General features: G+C 45.2%; 1 protein-coding gene across 1 annotated transcript in view; it reads right to left on the bottom strand.

Annotated features, from left to right (window-relative positions):
- Positions 1-245: 245 nt before the first annotated feature.
- fat2 (FAT atypical cadherin 2) overlaps positions 246-17,710 on the bottom strand; it is a 98,010-nt gene continuing 80,545 nt past the window's right edge. The window contains exons 24-29 of the mRNA XM_087847260.1: positions 14,272-14,710; positions 12,764-12,917; positions 10,599-10,692; positions 10,361-10,509; positions 10,001-10,275; positions 246-3,196 (exon numbers count right to left, since the gene is read on the bottom strand). Coding sequence (XP_087703386.1) covers positions 2,697-3,196; positions 10,001-10,275; positions 10,361-10,509; positions 10,599-10,692; positions 12,764-12,917; positions 14,272-14,710 — 1,611 coding nt within the window. The 3' untranslated portion in view covers positions 246-2,696. The remainder of the gene's footprint in view (positions 3,197-10,000; positions 10,276-10,360; positions 10,510-10,598; positions 10,693-12,763; positions 12,918-14,271; positions 14,711-17,710) is intronic.

Below are 17,710 nucleotides of genomic sequence, written 5' to 3'. Positions count from 1 at the left end.
TGCTGCTATTTAAACAAAATATAATTGAACTGATAACTTGACTAGAGGTTTAAGGTCCTAAAACAGACCTCTGGGGGACACCACTTGCCCTGTTAAAGAGGAATGGGGAGATTTTAGTAGTTTTAACAGTAAAAGTTTATCATCGTGCAAGATCAAATTCCTGTGATAACACTAATCCCGTCTGATCAGGGCTCAGTTTTTCCACCTGGCCTGTTCTGACTGGAACAGAGCGTGATATGGTCGGTGTTTACAGAAGATAATATCTTTATTCATATTCTCTTTACAATATTGGAAAACAAATGGACAGACAGCATCTTAATAAAATCTCTCAGAGAAAAACATCAGGGCAAAACATGGGGATGCCCACATTGGTACAAAAATAAACTTTATGGATGAAATGAATACAAACAACACATGTCAATACATTCAAGTGATTCATATTCAGCACAGCAACACACAAGCACAGACTGTACAGCACGACACGAGCGGATTATGGGATCTCTTTTGTACAAAGGACTCAAAACAAAGGGAAAGAGCTCACAGTGGGACCACCAGTGAGAGAAGGATCGTGTCCATAACACATCTACACACACATCCTCAGCCTTAGACACGGCTGGCCCTTAGGTTGCCCCTGGTTTTTGTGCGTAACATAAACAAAAGTATGAGACAATCACACTGTGGTAGCCATGTCTCTGTTTCAACCCGAATTCTTCCAAAAGCCAAAGCTCAGCAGGAGTAATATGTAATCATATGTGGAGTGTGCGTGCTTTGATTTGGCAATTTGACATTATGGTGCCAGATGGGACAGATTGGACAGTCAGGACATTAAGAACCAGCCCTGCCCGAATCACCGTCTGCTAACGCCTTCACGTTACTACAAATGCCGTGTTCCAGATACAAGTGCTGCTCTCGTGCACTGTTTATCTCCCCAGCCTCCGAGAGCTCACCACATACGCCGCTTATGCAGGCTTTGATTTTTACATTTGCAGCCTTGGCACGTTTTGGAGGCAGCGGTAAACACAGCGCTCATATTCAGCTGGCACTTCATCGTTTACAGAAACCTGAACTGACCAAACAGCAGCCAGATTGACTCAGTGTCCCAGATCTGATCTTCTGTCCTGGAATCCACAAACCGCCTGGAGGAGCTCATTGAAAAACACTTCAGGCTTGGACATCGTTTAACCTGCTCTACTCTGTCCTTCCATCCCTGAAATCAAACAAACGATCCAGATTCTTACAGCTCCAATAAAATGATCCGTGAGGATCTTTTTCCAGCTGTCGCAACAAAGTAAGCTCGCCTTTTCTGAAGCCTTCAAATATTTGGTCACCGGGACACCATGAGCTCCCCGTGTGCTGTAGGTACACTGTGAGTTTTTAAAACCTGAGCTTACAGACACACTGCAGAGAGCTGAGAGGAGAGGCTGAGGATGACCACTTAGGAGTTTTGGGGCTCAAAGAACTGGTCGGTGCACCAGCAGGTAGCAGGAGGACAGTGCGAGTCCTGAGAGTTTTATCTTCACAAAGTGCCATGGCTACCACAGAGTGGATCCAGAAAACTAAGCAGAAACACTGAAACGACCAGTCTGTGAGTCACAATTAACAATTATTTCAGCTTTCAACTGAAGCTGCTCACATCCAAATATTCCTCTATAATTTCCTGCAGTTCAGATCATAACCTTCTCCACACGTAATTTGGCAGGAGGGAGTTTGACAATGAACTGACCAACTCTATGTGTTATTAGAAACAAGTCGTCTCTGCTCAGTTCTTTGGGAAAAAGAAAAGGTCAAACAGTTAATTTGACAAAACTAAACTAAACATCGACTCTTCACTATCTAACAGTCACTTATAAAAACGCTGCATCCTGCACTCCGAGCTTCTCTGCTCATTCAATCCATTTAAAATGGCTGCATGGACGATTCTCTCCTGCTGCACTTTAAGAGTTCCCTTTATCATGCAGGGCAGCGATACACAAACACGGAAAATACTGTCATCAAATTCACTCATTGAAATCCACAAAGAGATGTTTACAGAGTTCTTACAGCTAAAACTACAAAGTCCACTTCACAATAACGCCACTTTTTTATCGCTTTCATGTTTCTAATGAGGATCCAGCCCTCTGAATGCTAACAACAAACACCGACACCTTTCTCCTGTATGAAATGTGCTTTAATACGCTGAGATTTGAAATCCTTAGACATACCATAAACCTGTTTCTGCACTTTTAGGAGCAGATATGAGCGAACACACCCAGCTGGATGTGCTGTCCGTGTTCAGCACAGCTCTGGCTGTGTGGCTGATCAGACGAGTGTGTGTGAACGGTGAAATGTGGGAGGTGTGTTCGGAGTGCAGAGAGGCAGACTTTCCCGCTTTGAAGCTTTCAAAAGTCTGAGCAGTTCACAGCCCGCTGGGTAATATTGTCCATAATTTCACAGCCCTGTCGAGACAGCGAACACCCTGGGTGGTGTCCCACCAACAGAAGATGAACTTGTGCTGAACTTGTTCTGCGGAGGTGAGCGAGCCATCCTGAGATGCTCTGTCTAATCTGGCGCAGCAAGACTGCAACACTTTAAAGAGTCTAACAAATCAGAGGTGTGTGAAGAATCATTCCACATGCTGTGATCATCTCCCACAGAGCGACGAAGAGATCTGATCTCTTCTGATCTCCGTGTGAGGACCACGCCCACACGATACCACCTTAAAACATCACCTCCTCGCAGCTCCCGTAGTCACTCTCCACCATGCTGGAGCCGTCGTAGCTGCGTGGGTTCTGTCGTGCTGGTCGGGTTTGAGGCTGGGCCTGGTTCAGGTTCGGTGCCAGCGGCGGGCTGGCCTGCTCAGCGTATGAGGGCATGGCGACGCTGAGGCGCATGCTGAGTCTCTTGTAGCCCGTGACGTTGTCGAGGCTGCGGGTGTGCTGGGTCGGGTAGTAGCTGATGGCGGTGTACTCGTTGGGGCACTGAGAGCTCGGAAGAGGAAGACCGTCTGGACCCAGGAAGTCATCCAGGTTCTGGTTGCTGTAGCACGGTGGCAGGGGTGCGCGGCGGTCGCAGCGGTCCAGCGGGAACGGGAAGCCACCAAACCTAGAGTTCCTGCGGGAGTCCATGGTGGAGGTGGAGTAAGTGTCTTCTACAATGTCAAACTGAGGGAAATCCTGGACCGCCGGACGGCCGTAATAGTCCGGGTCTGCGGGGTAGACTGAGGACAGGAAGCAGAGGAAGAGCACTGGTTACTGATGGTTTCGCACTCAAACAATCAGCTCAGAAATTCATCACTTACTTCAAACCTTCACCTAAAATGTCCCAGGCAAACACTACCCAGGCCACTCCTGCTCTTACATTTGATTTACTGCAATGTCATCTATCATCAGCGACAGCAACTCGCTGGAAACGAGGGATGGAAAATCCCCACCCACCGGGATGGAGTCAGAACTTTACTACGCTGAAATCAAAGTGAAACTTCTCCACATCTACCGACACTGAACACGGCTGAAAGTGGGTTTCAAAAGCTTGAACAATCTGCATATTAAACACTCAGCAGGTGTGTGTGAGAATAGCTTGGCGTCCCCAGGTCACCGTATTTCACTTAGAGGCAGGCGACTGATCCAGAAACATGTCTAATGACTTCCTTAGTAGAATAATCCTCCTTCCTTCTCTATGGCCAAGATTAAAACAATTCAAGGGCAACCTTGAAGATTAGCTCCTCCATCTTTCTGCGCTGTAATCTCGAGCTACGTCTCAACCTTGAAATACTTATTTGGTGATTTCAGGTTGCTCATCCCAAGCAAAAGTGACCGTCAGGAGGAGTTTTAATCACGTGCAGCAGCTGCTTCAGACTTGAGTTATTAAACAAGCAGAAAGTCGGCGAGGAGAGAGGAAAACGTGCCGCTTACGTAACCTTAGCGGTGACTCGGTGACGTTTAATCTGTCATGTCAGAGGTCACCGCTCTGAACACACATCTGGTTATGAGCACACGCACAGCGTCACTTCCACAAAGAGGAGTTCACTCATCAGAGCATCACAGACATAGTCATATGTGTAAAAAGCATTTTATAATTCAGCTACGAAACACTGCCCTCAAACCTCATATTTATTATTAATTATAATATTATCACATAATTATTATTTTTAATATTAAATATCAATAATAATAATTATCATCATCAATAATAATAATTACCGTAAAAACTAAAAGTCTGTAAAATCGTTTTTACAGTAATCACTGATAAGTTTTTAAAACTTGAATTTGATCATTAATTCAATAATAAATAATAAAAAAATTTTATTATTAATTTTAATAAAAAAGTTCATTAAGGTTAACATTTTACAAGAAAGAGCTCAACTCATTAGGAAAAAAATAAAATAATAAGTAAATAGCCATAAAATGGGACACTAAAAATAGAAAAAAATAAAAATCAATATTATGCAATAATTATTTTCTTGTGTCCTTACTCACATACAGACACACAGTGAAATAGACTACAGAGTACATATTAATTAAATTTGCTTACACATAATAATAGTATAACTGTATCATATAATGAATTAAAGAGTTGCAGCTCTTATTTACTTTTTTTGCCTGACCTTTGACCTTTACCCCTAAACATGACTGACATTTTACAGCCGCCGTGACATCACGTTTATTGATTTGAAAGCTGATTGATGACAGCTAAAGTAGCCCACACTGTCAGATGTGACAGTGCTGCCATCAAACGGACTCTTGATCCCGGGTTTCTGAGCCTCGCTGGATGAAGCCTTCAGCAGATGCTTGGGCCCATACTGTCATACAATACAAAAAATGAGAAAATATCAAAGAACACAAACACAACAGGGCTGCCTTTGTGCTTTCTAACTAGCTTAAAACAGTTCAGATTGATCTGAGCCACCTTTGAAATCCTTGTTTCGTGATCTGTGAATCTAAGCTATGGATTTCAAATTGTTCCCAGAAGCTCAAACTCACTCGCCTCCATATGAACTGGATCTTAAAAACTTAAGATAACTCAAAAAATTCAGCAAGACAGAATAAAACTGGCTTACTCATCATTTAGTGTTATTTAGACCATTATTCGAAGAAATCAGAACGTGTCCGATTATCTGCTTGTGGCGTGGGCGTGGTCTCTGGCCAGCTGCAGAGGAGGGGTGACACAGTGAGCTCCCGGGGCGGCGCAGGGGCGGGGCCAACAGGTGTGTGGGGTTCTGTCATTGATTGTGTGTCTTTTTATGTTGGCAGTGACAGTCGGAGGGGGAGCGGACGTGACAGCACAAAGAGAGCGGGAGGGGCTGTGCATGAAACCACAAACTCCAAATAAAAGTGTTGCTGTCAAAATAATCGCTCCTGCGTACGTTTATTGGGTCAAACGCTACACTGCTAATTAAATCAAATTGCATTCAGCTAAGAGCAGAGAATTCAGAATCCTTACTCAGGAGTTAAAGTCATGAAAACAGGTAGAAAATCATCCCTTTGCAGTCAAGTGGAAACCTGTAAAGCCAGTCTGTGCCTAAAACCTCCGAACAGTGATACCAACACACTAATAATCATCATCATCATCATGAGGAAATGGTCCCAAAACGTCCCAGACCAGACCCCCGCAGACTCAAGGGCTCAGCAGAAAACAAAGTTGCTTCCCGAGGATTACCACTTCATATTCCTGCCCTTCATCCCCAAATCTCAAAGTAACAGAGCAGACGTGTTCGGCACTTTGCTCAGACAAACTTTAGAGGATTTCCTGCTGTTAGTTTGGTCTCTGAGAATACCAAGCAGACTCCCGGCTGCTTGACATGGAGACACAGAGACAAAATGAGACAAAAGAGGAGCGAGGGAAATGCAAAGGAGACAAAAGGGAAACGCAGGAGAGAAGCCGAGGAGATAAGGGGGAAAGGGGGAGGAAGATAAAATGAAAAGGACAGATGGAAGGAGAGAGAGGAGAGACGTGACTGATGAGAGGATGAAGTAAACACAGCTCGGCGATGAAAGCCTGACAGCATCTTTAACGGTTCACCCACACCAACAGCCTTTGTTCAGTAACTCCGATCGGTGGCTCGGAGCCTTATTTATAATCAGTGAAATGACGTGTAAAAGCAAAAATCGTAATTGGTGTTAGAATTCACCGCCATGGGTATTTGTGCCTGAAGTGGGCAGATCATGTTGGTTTAGGGTTAGCTGCTGCTGAGCTGGAAAGATTTGAGAACTGGGGACAAAAAGTTTCCCTGTAGCTGTTTTTGTAAAGTCTGATATTCAAACAGCCTTGAAAAGACCATTAAAAGTAATGAAATTCCCCTTTGGAGGCTTTCTGTGAGGTTTCCAAATCACACAAATGTTTAAGAAAGGCTGACCAAGGGCAAGGCGGTAATCCCATCTCAGGGCTGAATGGGCTGCCATCTACTACTGTGTGCATGATTTAACTACAGATCAGTGTTGCTAGAAACTTTCACTGATAGATTTTATCCAATAATTCATCCAGAAACACAGAAAACAAATGAAAACATCAAATATCAGCAGCGAGCTCATGATGTTTGGAAGATTACGGCGCTGTGTTCACACCAGCAGTGGCGGCTTTAATCCTAATTCAAGCATAAAATCTTGATGGAGAATTAAACTCATAAAGTATCAACTCGAACATTAGTGCTGCTTAAACCTGAAGCAGTCCTCGCGAACACATGCTGACCATCTTTAGGACCAGACTGGACTCTTACCCCTTAAAGACAACATTCGATGACCTCTCCGGCACCCTTAATGATGAGCTCTGACACCTCAGTATATGTATATATGCCCATAAAGTCGTGGTTTGATGATCATTAGAACAGTTTCCAGGTTTTTCCAAGGGTGAGGCAGAGACCTCCCTCACGGATGCACAGTCAGTCCTTTTGTTCTAAAGCCAGGCCTGACTCAGTTCAGAAATCATGACCTGATATGGAGGTCACTTGGCAGCCTCGGGTGGCGTCACCATTAACAATAAGTCTTACAACGAATGAAGCGGATCACACAGAAACGTGTCCTTTCGTGTGCTCGTAAGGTTGAACAGACGAACGACCTGCCAGCCGGGTGTTGCCTGAGGAGCGATGGCATGACAAACACCCAATCTGCCTCTCTTCATCTGTCTGAGCAACACGACCACGGATGCAGGACTCACAGCTCGGTGGTATGGATCGCTTACAGACAGATGAGCACGACACCAGGAGAGGGAGACAAACATGGAGGCAGACGTTGGCCTCACACAGGAGCGTTATGTTATCGGCCAGCCTCACGGCGACAAAGCAGGAAAATAAAGACCTGCACTGCTCTTAGGAAAATCCTTTTCATAGTAGAATAAAGGCCACCTGTTTGAGCTGTTCACAGGCTGAATTACTCAAACTGCTTCATGAAAAAGTTCAGAAGAGGACAACGACAGCTCCACACCTGAGCACAGGTGTGCAAACGGGACAGAACCAACGCGGACTCTCTGAACTGAGACCAGGCGCAGATTAAACATCATCGAATATCAGTCTGTGTGACACTGATGGTGGGGTTAAGTTGGCACATCACATCTTCATGTGATTTCCACTTAGACTGGTCATCAAACATCACTCAGAAACAGATACCTGCTAATCAATAACATCCAAATAAAATCCTGAAACTGGAGCTGCTCGGACCACACAGCAGCTATTTTATATGATTATTTATATTCCATATAAACCAGGAGTTACATTTAACTGTTGTTGAGGAATTTAATGTTAAGTTCTTTTTTATGATTGGTAATAGAATTTATTTCCGGGGGAACACCACTTTTGGGCTCATGCTGTGTTGCTAAAGTTGAACCATAACTGCAGCTCATCAGTATTGTCAGTGACAGCAGCTGATTGGACGAGGAGAGAACGTCCTTCATTTTGTTTGAGCTCATAAATGTTGCTGCCTGCGAGCTCCAGGTTGCCGATGAAACGCTGTTCAGTATTTGCTAGCAGTAGATAGCATTTAACATGGCGGTCTATAGTGGATGTTCTTTGTTACTTCGTTTTTCAGCAGCTTGGTGGAAACACAGCTCTGTGTTTAATGTGCACGTATGACGTTTGCTCGGAGAAACCCCCGGGACGGCTGTAAAGATTTAGGGAGCCTGAGAGGTGCGAACTGAAGGAAGAGTACTAACGAGAACGAGGCGTGGAGACAATGAGGAGGCAGATGTGACGTGATCACAGCAGTGAAACAGAAAAATCGCTTCCCGATGTTATCACTTCCTGTCGCCTCATTGAATGTTTCATCTCCCAGAGTTTAATCAGTGCCGTGTACTGACAGACAGTGCACGTTTCCCATGATGCAGCACTGCACATCACAATTAACTGCGTGTTTACGGCGACACCGAGTGACTACAGCGTCTCTTCTGACCTTCCATATGTCAGGACTGAAAATGCTGCTGTGACTTAGATGGCATCTCTCCAAACGATTTTCCAGTCGGATTATTTGAAACTCCAACGCCGTCTTATTAAAGAGTCAGAGCTTTAATATTGTTTCCTCTATCAACAAAATCCAACACACCTTCAGACCAAAGCTGCATGATGTAAAGTGCAGCACTGTTAAACTCCCCAAAGTGTATTGTGGGTAAACGTTCATGGATCACATCAGCAGTAGGGGTGGGTTTTGATAATCGATTCATCGATTAAAATCGTTTCTGGCTTGGATAACGTGATATCGATTCATTAAAATCCTGAATCGATTTTTTAAATATAGGCTAAATTTATTTTGCCCAAAACGCCAGAATCTCAGGTTAAACCTCGCAAAATTTCAACAACCATCAAACATTTAAAACAGTAAATGAGAGCAGGAACAGGGATTCTGCACAAAGACATAAACACAAAGCGTGGACCCACCAACGGATCAGAATCATGTTGCCTTTCTCACACGATGGCACGGACACGGTCGGGGCTGAAAGCTGACAGCTTGCTGATTCTGATGTTTCGGCGGGTCCGCGCTTTGTGTTTACGCCCTTTTTGCGCCGATTCTAAAGCTGTTAGTTTTATCTCTCTCCAAACAATATTGACCGAACAAGCAGCAAAAGAAGATCCAAACTGAGTTTCACATAAACATCATCATGAATTCACTCTGACTTTTGCTGTTTTGCTTCCACCACGATAAAATCACATGCACAGCTCTCTCTCTCTGTACTTCAAGAACAGTTTCCCATCTAAAAATCTGTTTTCTGCATTATTCACTTGCTTGTTACGCACAAGTCTACCGTTGTTTACAGTAATATTTTTACAAAATCCCAGGCCAGGAAAATCACCTTCATGTTTTTCTGTGTTTTATCTTCAGCTACTTTGACACAAAGGCATCTGCTGTGATGCTTACACCTTTGATAAAGTCTTGCGTGTGTCAGCTTCCTTTTTATAGATACAAAAATATGTAAATGTACTAATCTTAATTACAATATTTCTGACTGTCTGTGGCAAAATTTCCCAGATTTAAATCGAATCGAATCGAATCGAATCGAATCGTGGATCGAATCGATTCGGGACCTTGTGAATCGGAATCGAATCGATTTTAGAAATCAGTAACGATACCCAGCCCTAATCAGCAGGCGGGACAGGTAGCTGCTCAAAAAGACCTTTTGCTTCCATCTGATACCAGGATCATCTCATAGCCCTGCTTCCTCCTTTTTTTTAATGCACTCAGTGTTTGGCTGTCTGAATGCGGCTCACAGCTGTGAAACGCAGAACAGTTCACCTGTTCGCCAGAAGAGTTTGCAAACATCGCACACTTTAGGTCCTGAAGGAGTTTTTGAAAATGTTTGAAGGGTCTGGATCACAGACGAAACTGAATTTTAGTGGAGTCATCCTTCTGTCTATTCGTGTTGAGCTAGACGAATCACTGCGGTAAACCTCAGGAGCGTCAGATCTAATGACATTCTACGCTGCATGAGTGCTGCTAATAGTCCTGCTTTATTCTCATTATCAATGCTCACAATCAGATGTCCAAGAGCGTGCTGAGGTTTCATCAGAAAGTCTCCCAGCCCCCCAATTCAAACCAACACTCACCCTCATAGTCCAGGTCCCAGTGGTTTTTCCTGATGGAGTCGTTATCAGAGCTCGATGGCGGCCTGACAGGAAGGTTGGGAGCAACGCTGCACACGACCGGCCCCTGCGTCTTTGGAGACCCACCCGCCGACGAACCGATCTGGCTGCGTGGACGTAGCGATCTGAACGGTGTGTGGTCAAGGTCATTGGTTGGATCAACCAGCGAGCTCATCTCAATGGGGTTGACTTCCTGGGAGTTTGCTTTGAGGCTCTTGGCCAGACTGGACTGTAAGTACCTGCAGGTGAAGCAGCTGACGTTAGAGATTTAATAAGATCTGATGGAATATGTTGATGAATAACTTCAGAAATAAAAACTCTTACCCGTTGGAGTCCTGGACGCAGACGGGTTTTTTCTTCTTCTGCTGAACATGTCGTTTCCTGATGCAAACAAAGACGCCGACCAAGAAGACTAATCCGAGCACACCGGCACCAATCTGTGTGATCTCCATGTATCCAAACGATGGATTGACCTAAAGGATGGAAAATGATTAAAGTTTGATCTGCTGCCACTGAAGAAGAAAGAACGTTAAGGTCATGTGTGTCTGTCGTCATGACTGACCAGAGGCAGCGGCTCGCAGTAGATGGCACCATTAGTGACTTTACAGCCGAACCCTTGAGGACACTCGTTGGGTGAACAGCCTGTGTCCTGGCACCTAAAAGGTTAAAGGGAGGAACATTAAAGCACTTTCAGAGGATGGAAAACTAAAATATTCCAAAAAAAAAGCAAACTGTGAGTGAAAAGAACCAAAACTCTCATTTAAACTTTGCACACCTCACATTCAGTTTCGTCTCCTCAGGCACCTCTGGACTGATTTTCAGTCCCGTTCTGATCTCTTACATCCCAAAAGCTCACAGAGCAAATATCAGCTTTAGTTTCAGAAGGACCTGAATTTTATGTGACTGTGTCCACAGTTTTTAACTTTGTAAAAAGAATTTATGTTGGAAATGAAATGAAAAAATGATAAAAGATTCCGGTGATAGCCGCACACACAGCAGCTCCTGTCCCTCCTCAGTTGGACTTCTCTGCTGATGAGACTGCCCAAACTCCAGAGGTTACTCTTTGCCTGTCTGAACAAGCGCTCGTTAGCGGAGAAGAGCACAGAGGTGGAGGTTAAATCAGTGATGATCCTATAAGCTTCAAAGCTGGCACGGGCACGAAACACCACCCTGAGACCCTGCTGGCCCAGATCTGATTGCTGAGTGCTGGAGCGGAAGCACTCACACAAAGCCGGCACTCTGTTTTCCATAAATGTGCCCGCAGCTCAGTTTATTTCCCCGGTGCTCAGGTCCCCCGCTTTACTTCACTCAGAGTGTATCCCGGCAGCGCTTTGCAGAGTTTCCTGTTATTATCTGAAGGAAGACTTTGCTTTGGAGACCAGAGGAACGTTTCTGAATGACTTTGGACACTCTAAATAAAATGTCCTCTTGTGTGCTGCTGTCCACCACACACGCTGGTGACAGCTTGATAAAATATCTCTGCGTGTTTTCCTAAAGCAAAAGTACGCCGCCTGCAACTACCATCCGGCAGTAGCCATTCTTCATTCAGCGAATTAAACCAAAACCACCTGGAAGAGGGACGGGGGCTCAGAGCCGCGGGGATCGAAGCAGCTTTAATGAAAGGAAGGAGATGCAAATATGGCCGTAACTCTGGGGGTGGGTGGGGGGGGTGAGCTTGTGTGTGCGTCAGACTGGGTTTTTTGCTTCGTGTTTATATCTTTAGCTTCAGTTTTCCCTCAAAATGTCAATTTTAGTTGTTTTTTTTATTAGTTTCACTGCTATATAAAAAAAAAATAGCCCAGAAGTAGATCCGATGGCTCGGTGGGAGGCGACTTGTCTCCAAACAGTTGCAGTGTGACTGCAGTCGCTCTCAGACAGATTGGCAGATTTGAAGGTTTGCAAATAATCATCATCTAACTTATAAATGCAGACATTTACCAACATGTTGCAGTCAGTCTGCACCCCATCGCAATGCAATCAGGGGTTCGACTCAGCGGGTTGCAGACTGGCTGTAACCTGATTTCACTCGAGGGTAAAAATGAAGGTCTCGATGCACCGAAGTCACTTTGAAGATGGCGGCTGACTGTGAGTGGTTGCAGACCTGGTCTCCAACTCTGAAGTGACCATTCCAAAGGTTTAGTTTTCAGTTTAGTTTCAGTGACTTGCTGTGTGACAACATTGGTTTGTTATCACTGGAGCATATATTACCCAAAACACAATGCTTTTTGCACAGTGGCACATGTGCAGCAGCTGCTCTCTAAAGCAAATATCTAATCAGCCAATCACGTTTTAATGCTCAAAGAGCTTGTTGCCATGGTCTCAGGACCTTGATGTTGAATTTTCTCTTTCCTCTTCTGGATTATTGTTGCAGGATCTTAGTTCATGCACTTGAGTCTTGGTCTCTCTTTTTGGTTTCCACCCTTTGTCTGAGTTAAGTAGTTATCACTTTTGCCTGTTTGTTTTGTCTTTGAGGACATTTTTAGTTTGGTCAGTCCTTAAAAGTCAAGTAGATGATCACAAACCTGCACACTATGAAGAGGATGATGTGACAGGAATGGATCTCCATCACTCAGGGCTGGGGCCAGATGAAGAAGTTATGAAGACTAAGGATACACTCTGTGCTTACATTGATTTGAACGGCAAAGGCAGGCTCCACTGTACCTAATAAAGTGGCTGTGATGGTTAAAAGCATCGGTGAATGAGGTGTGTGTGTGGACATGTGCCTACCTTGCCTCAGGGTTCTCACGCGAGCAGTTGCACAGGTAACCTTGATCCATGGGCATGCACACCCTGCCGTGGGTGCACGGCTGGGAGGCGCATGGGTTGTCGGTCAGCTCGCATTGGGCGCCGTGGAAGAGTCCTGCACACCTGCAGCGCGGCTCTGCAGAGCAAATAAAACACACTCAGACATCTGAGACAAGAGCAACTGATCAAAGCCACAGCGAGTCTCCCCTACAGGCACGAAATAATCAAAGCAAAGGTCAGCAAGGTCCGGCTGGAGAGTGCAGCACCTTGTTGATGTTTAAAGGGAAAAATCGTGCAAGATTTATTCTCCCAAGGATTACTGGCAGAAAATAACACGTGGAATTGAATCAGGCAGCAAAAATCATGTTTCATCAGCCAGAATCAGAGAGGGAAGCCACCAGGATGAGGAAGCAGGGATCAAGGACACAGACTGAGATCACGACTCTTCCATTATCATGTGACTAATCTACAATCTAAACTGACTTCTGCACATACACCTGTATTTGTCTTAATCTGCGAGTCGTAAAGATAAAGCTTTCCTGATTTGTAAAGGACAGGAAGCAGGGGAGGATTTAGGGTGGGGCTATGCTATGATTGACATGTTGATACACTCATTTTTACCCAACCGGTCTCTCAGATAGGGTCACCTGATTGTTGGGGTTTTCTCCTTAATGTTGTGTTTACCTTACAATATAAAGCCCCTTGAGACGACTTTTGCTACAACGCTGTGAGATGGGGACAGAAAAAAAATCATATTTGTTTCAACAGTTTCATAAAATCTTGCAAACTGAACGTTGCCCTGCAGCTGTACTGAGGCTGATTCTTCATTAAGAGCTTAACTTCCACCACCTGCAGGCACTAAATTTTTGTTTTTTCTCCTAGTGATGAGATAAAAATGACTGCAGGGGCAAAAACAGCAAGTTTTTTAAGTTTAATTTTTTAAATCTGAGATTTTGCTTTCGGTCGTTCGAATCCTCCTCAGAGGAGGAGCAGAGGAGGCCACATGGAGCTGAACCTCCTGAGGAGGACCTCAGCTCCAATGGGTGTGGGTTCCTGCTGAATCCGTCACGTCGGTCCATCTCCTCCTCCTGTGGTACTTCACTTGTTCTCCTTTAGTACTTTAGTTACTGAGCTCACATTGTTTGTTTGTTTTAATCTAATTTTATTAAGTCATCATAACAAAAACTCTAATTAAACTAAGAGTTTTTCTGGCTCTCATACTTGGTTATGTGCTACCAGGTACTCATAAAAATAAAGGAACACACGCTGTGTGGTATTTCCTTATGTTTTGGCACATTTTTCCTGCTTTTATTTTGGCGGGCTAAACTGGAGGCTGAGAGGAAACTAAATGATGTAAGAGCCCTGAGCTGTACTTGGGACTTTAGCCCTGAAGTGTGGACATTTGTCTGTCTCAGGAAGTTCTGTGCACAATCTCGAAATCTCTGTTTTATTTTTTTACTTTCAATAAAATCTAGCTTTTGGCGACTCACCCCCCGTGGCGTCCTCCTCACAGACACCTCCGTTCTTGCAAGGGCTGCTGTCGCAGGCTCCTCCCCCGCTGCAGCACTGGTACACCCCAAACACCCTCCTGCTCCCTGACCCCCTCCACTCCGCCGAGTCGCCTGTTCTGATTGGCTCCCCATTGAGCTCCAGGCCCTCAAGGCAGCCGCTGAAATTATGCGGCTGTTGGTGGAGCTCTGGAGGAGAACCAAAGAGCAACGCTCCATGGGAGCGCAGCATCCGGCACGGCTCAACTGAGGAGGCGGACACCGGATGCTGCCCGTCCAGGGTCAGCCTCAGTGAGGAGGAGTTGACCTCCAGCAGGACGCTGTGCCAGCGACCGTCCGACACCATATGAGAGCCAATCGGCAGTGAGGCAGGGGTGGCGGTTCCACATCTGTACCTGAAGAGCAGGTCTCCGCCGGCCAACTGAGGGAGGAAGACAAAAATCAGTGAAAACCAGAGAAGAATACGTCTGACTCCGTTTCTGAGTGTAAGTCTTTGACTCTTATTATTTTCTTTCTTTCTGGGCAGAAGAAACTGTTAAATAAACAAACAATATTATTTAACATTATTTAACCACCGACATCCTGCTTGGAAGCAGCTCTGACGTTTAATGCTCCTTTCAGATTCGTTTCAGTGGTTCCATCACTTAGTGTTTTGTAGTTTGTTAGAAAAAATCTCAAAATGCTTTAAATTCATCTTCATTAATTTAGACGCTCGTGCTGTGACTTATGTTTCAGATTTTGAATGAATGCCAAAAATGTCTCTAAGTTTAGACAGATGGGGTCAAAGGTCCTTCACTGTGTCATGCTGTGCACTCAGCGTCCTCTCAGAGTTTCTGCACGCTCAGCGTTCCCAACGCGAGGTCATGTTTTCTACATGTAACACCACGCTACTCCAACTTCCGAGGAGCATGGATGTTTTGGCCTCGCTGGTCGCCGGAGGCATTATTGATAGCTGCTGTGTCTATTTCGGCGTGCTCCTGTCTTTATTTGCAGCCCTCTAGAGTGTTCAGGCCGTCCTCTGGGTGATGCTGCACTGCTCTCTATCGCTGCTACATGTTCTCTCTGCTTTCTTGTGGCAGTAAAAAGCTTCAGCAGTGATTTATATCGGAGGGGCCGGACCTGCAGGACTCTTCTCATGGATCAATGACAGCCCACGGGGCTGAAGGAGGGAGCTGAGGGCTGAATTGTGCTGCTCGTCTTTATTCTGTATCACGTACATTCCTGTGATTTATGGCAGACGTGTGAGGGAGAAGATGCACTCGGGCTTTTACAGCATCAGCGCAGCATAAGTCGAATCCCGCTCCTCAGAGACTTCAGCTCTGCAGCATCAGTGCTTCACGCCTCTATAAATCACATCCTGTCAGTGCTGCTGGTAAACTGGATAGTGCCGACAGCGTGTGATGTGTGTTGCGACTGCACGCAGGCAAACTACAGCACTGGTGTCAAACCGAGACAGAGAGGGAGAAGGCCAAACTCAGGCCAAAGAAGGAAAACTCAGCAATCTGACGCGCTTCAAACATTAAAATAGAAGTTTCCAATTTTAAAAAAAGGAAAAATCCTTGGACACGCCCCTTTCCCTGTATGGTTCTTCATTCCCACAGTCGCCAAGTGCTTGCTCAAAGGGGGTGGTCTGATTGTGGAGGTTTTGTGTAGTATTGTGGGGTCTTTAACTTACAATACAAAGTGCATTGAGAGGACTGCTGTTGTGATTTGGTGCTATGTTAATTAAAGTGGCTTGCATCAGGACTGACTCTGCGCTTTGAGAAGAGCTGCACAGCCAGGAAACTGCATACCTGTCCAATTGAGCTACTTGACAGAGAGTGTGCATCGTCACATCCTGGATATAAATCCAGTGTTTTTAAGGAACGCTGGTCTTTAACAGTCTGCAGATTGCAGGTGATGTTTCAGCACTTGGGAGAGAATTTTGGGAGGATGAAAGGCAGCAGTTCAGACTGCTCAGCATCAGGCTGGCTAAACGGGCCAAGAGTCTGAGAGGCTAAATGCTGATGTCACTAACGCGATGTTTATCAGGAGCAATGCTCTCACATTTAGCATAAAAGCGCATTAACTTTTGTTTACTCTCTTTGAGGATAAATAGTGACTCAACCTGGGAGACATGTAATTACATTTTCACTCATGTCGTCCTCAGAGTATTGGACATATTCATCACTGTCTGCCCTGCACCTGATCAAAATTCAGCAGCACTGAGAAAACTCCTCCTGAGGGAGACGCGACTGTTTTCCAAATATGAAAATTAATAATCATCCATTCAGTGTTCGTGAGCATTTGAAAACACACAAAGACCATCCAAGCAAGAGCTCCCACCGACTGTTAAAATAAACGTTTACAGCATGACAGAGAAACTGTTCTGGTCCCTGTTAATAGTTTCCCCCTTCATAACAGTTCCCTCTTTGCCTGACAGCTGGGTGGCGGCACCTCCATCCAGCTCCTCTGGGCAGGTGTCCCTACACCTACTTACTCACGCATGTGTGTGTGTGTGTGTGTGTGTGTGTGTCTTTGTGATGAAATGGACAAAGACACACATAAACCAGGACACCCCACGGATGTTTTCTGTGGCCTGCCTTTCCACCTCCCATGCACTGATGTTGATCTTCCTTAAAAAAGGATTTTCAGTCCCGTTGCTTCCTCACCGTAAGAAGTCCTTAGTCTTCAGTGTGAAGGTCCTCCTTCTAAACCAAGCCTCCTCAATGTTTCCGTAGGAATTTGGGTTTTATGGGGTAGGTTTGCTAACCCTACATCACAGCCTTCTCAATTCTCAGTTGTTCCTAAATAAATAAAATCTCCCCAGAGTTTGCTAGGCATGGCCCAGGCTCCTCCCAGCTGGACAGAAAACACCTCGCCTAAGAGGCTCCAGAGTAATCAAATGCCGCCTTTCTCCTGTGTTTAAAGCTGAGCCCAGCTGCCCGTCAGGGAATTCCATGTCTGCCACCACCAGCTCATTCTGCAGGTTGGAACGCAGACAGCTTAGCTCTCCTTTTCTTCAATTCTGTCAATCGCCTCCTCCGCTCTGATTGTGGAGCAAAGTGAGCAACAGAAACCCCAGAGCCTCGCCCGCCGCAGACCCACACTGGTAGAATTTAATAAAACAAAGGGACGACTTCTGAATGAGACTGTGAGCAGGATTCCCTGCTGCTCTCTCACCGCGATAAAAGCCTAAACTGACATTTCAGGCATTTTGTGTCAATGCAGAAACACCAACTGTGTATGGAGTGAGTTCACGGACACTCCTCATCACACAGGAGTGACAAATCACCTCTTCCTGTTCTACACTTCTCATCCTGGCAGCTTTTCATCCACACGCTCACACATTTTAATTTCAAAGGAGCCGATTCCAAGCGCATGCATGCAGAAGCAAAGAAATTAATGGCAGCAAACAGGTCTGAAGGTGAGCACGTGTTTC

Source organism: Neolamprologus brichardi, chromosome 2 (genome assembly GCF_056152115.1).
Source record: "Neolamprologus brichardi isolate AB-2024 chromosome 2, ASM5615211v1, whole genome shotgun sequence".
NCBI classification, from domain to species: domain Eukaryota; kingdom Metazoa; phylum Chordata; class Actinopteri; order Cichliformes; family Cichlidae; genus Neolamprologus; species Neolamprologus brichardi.
The sequence above is the reverse complement of the archived record's forward strand: the minus strand, read 5'-3'. Positions and strand labels throughout refer to the sequence as shown.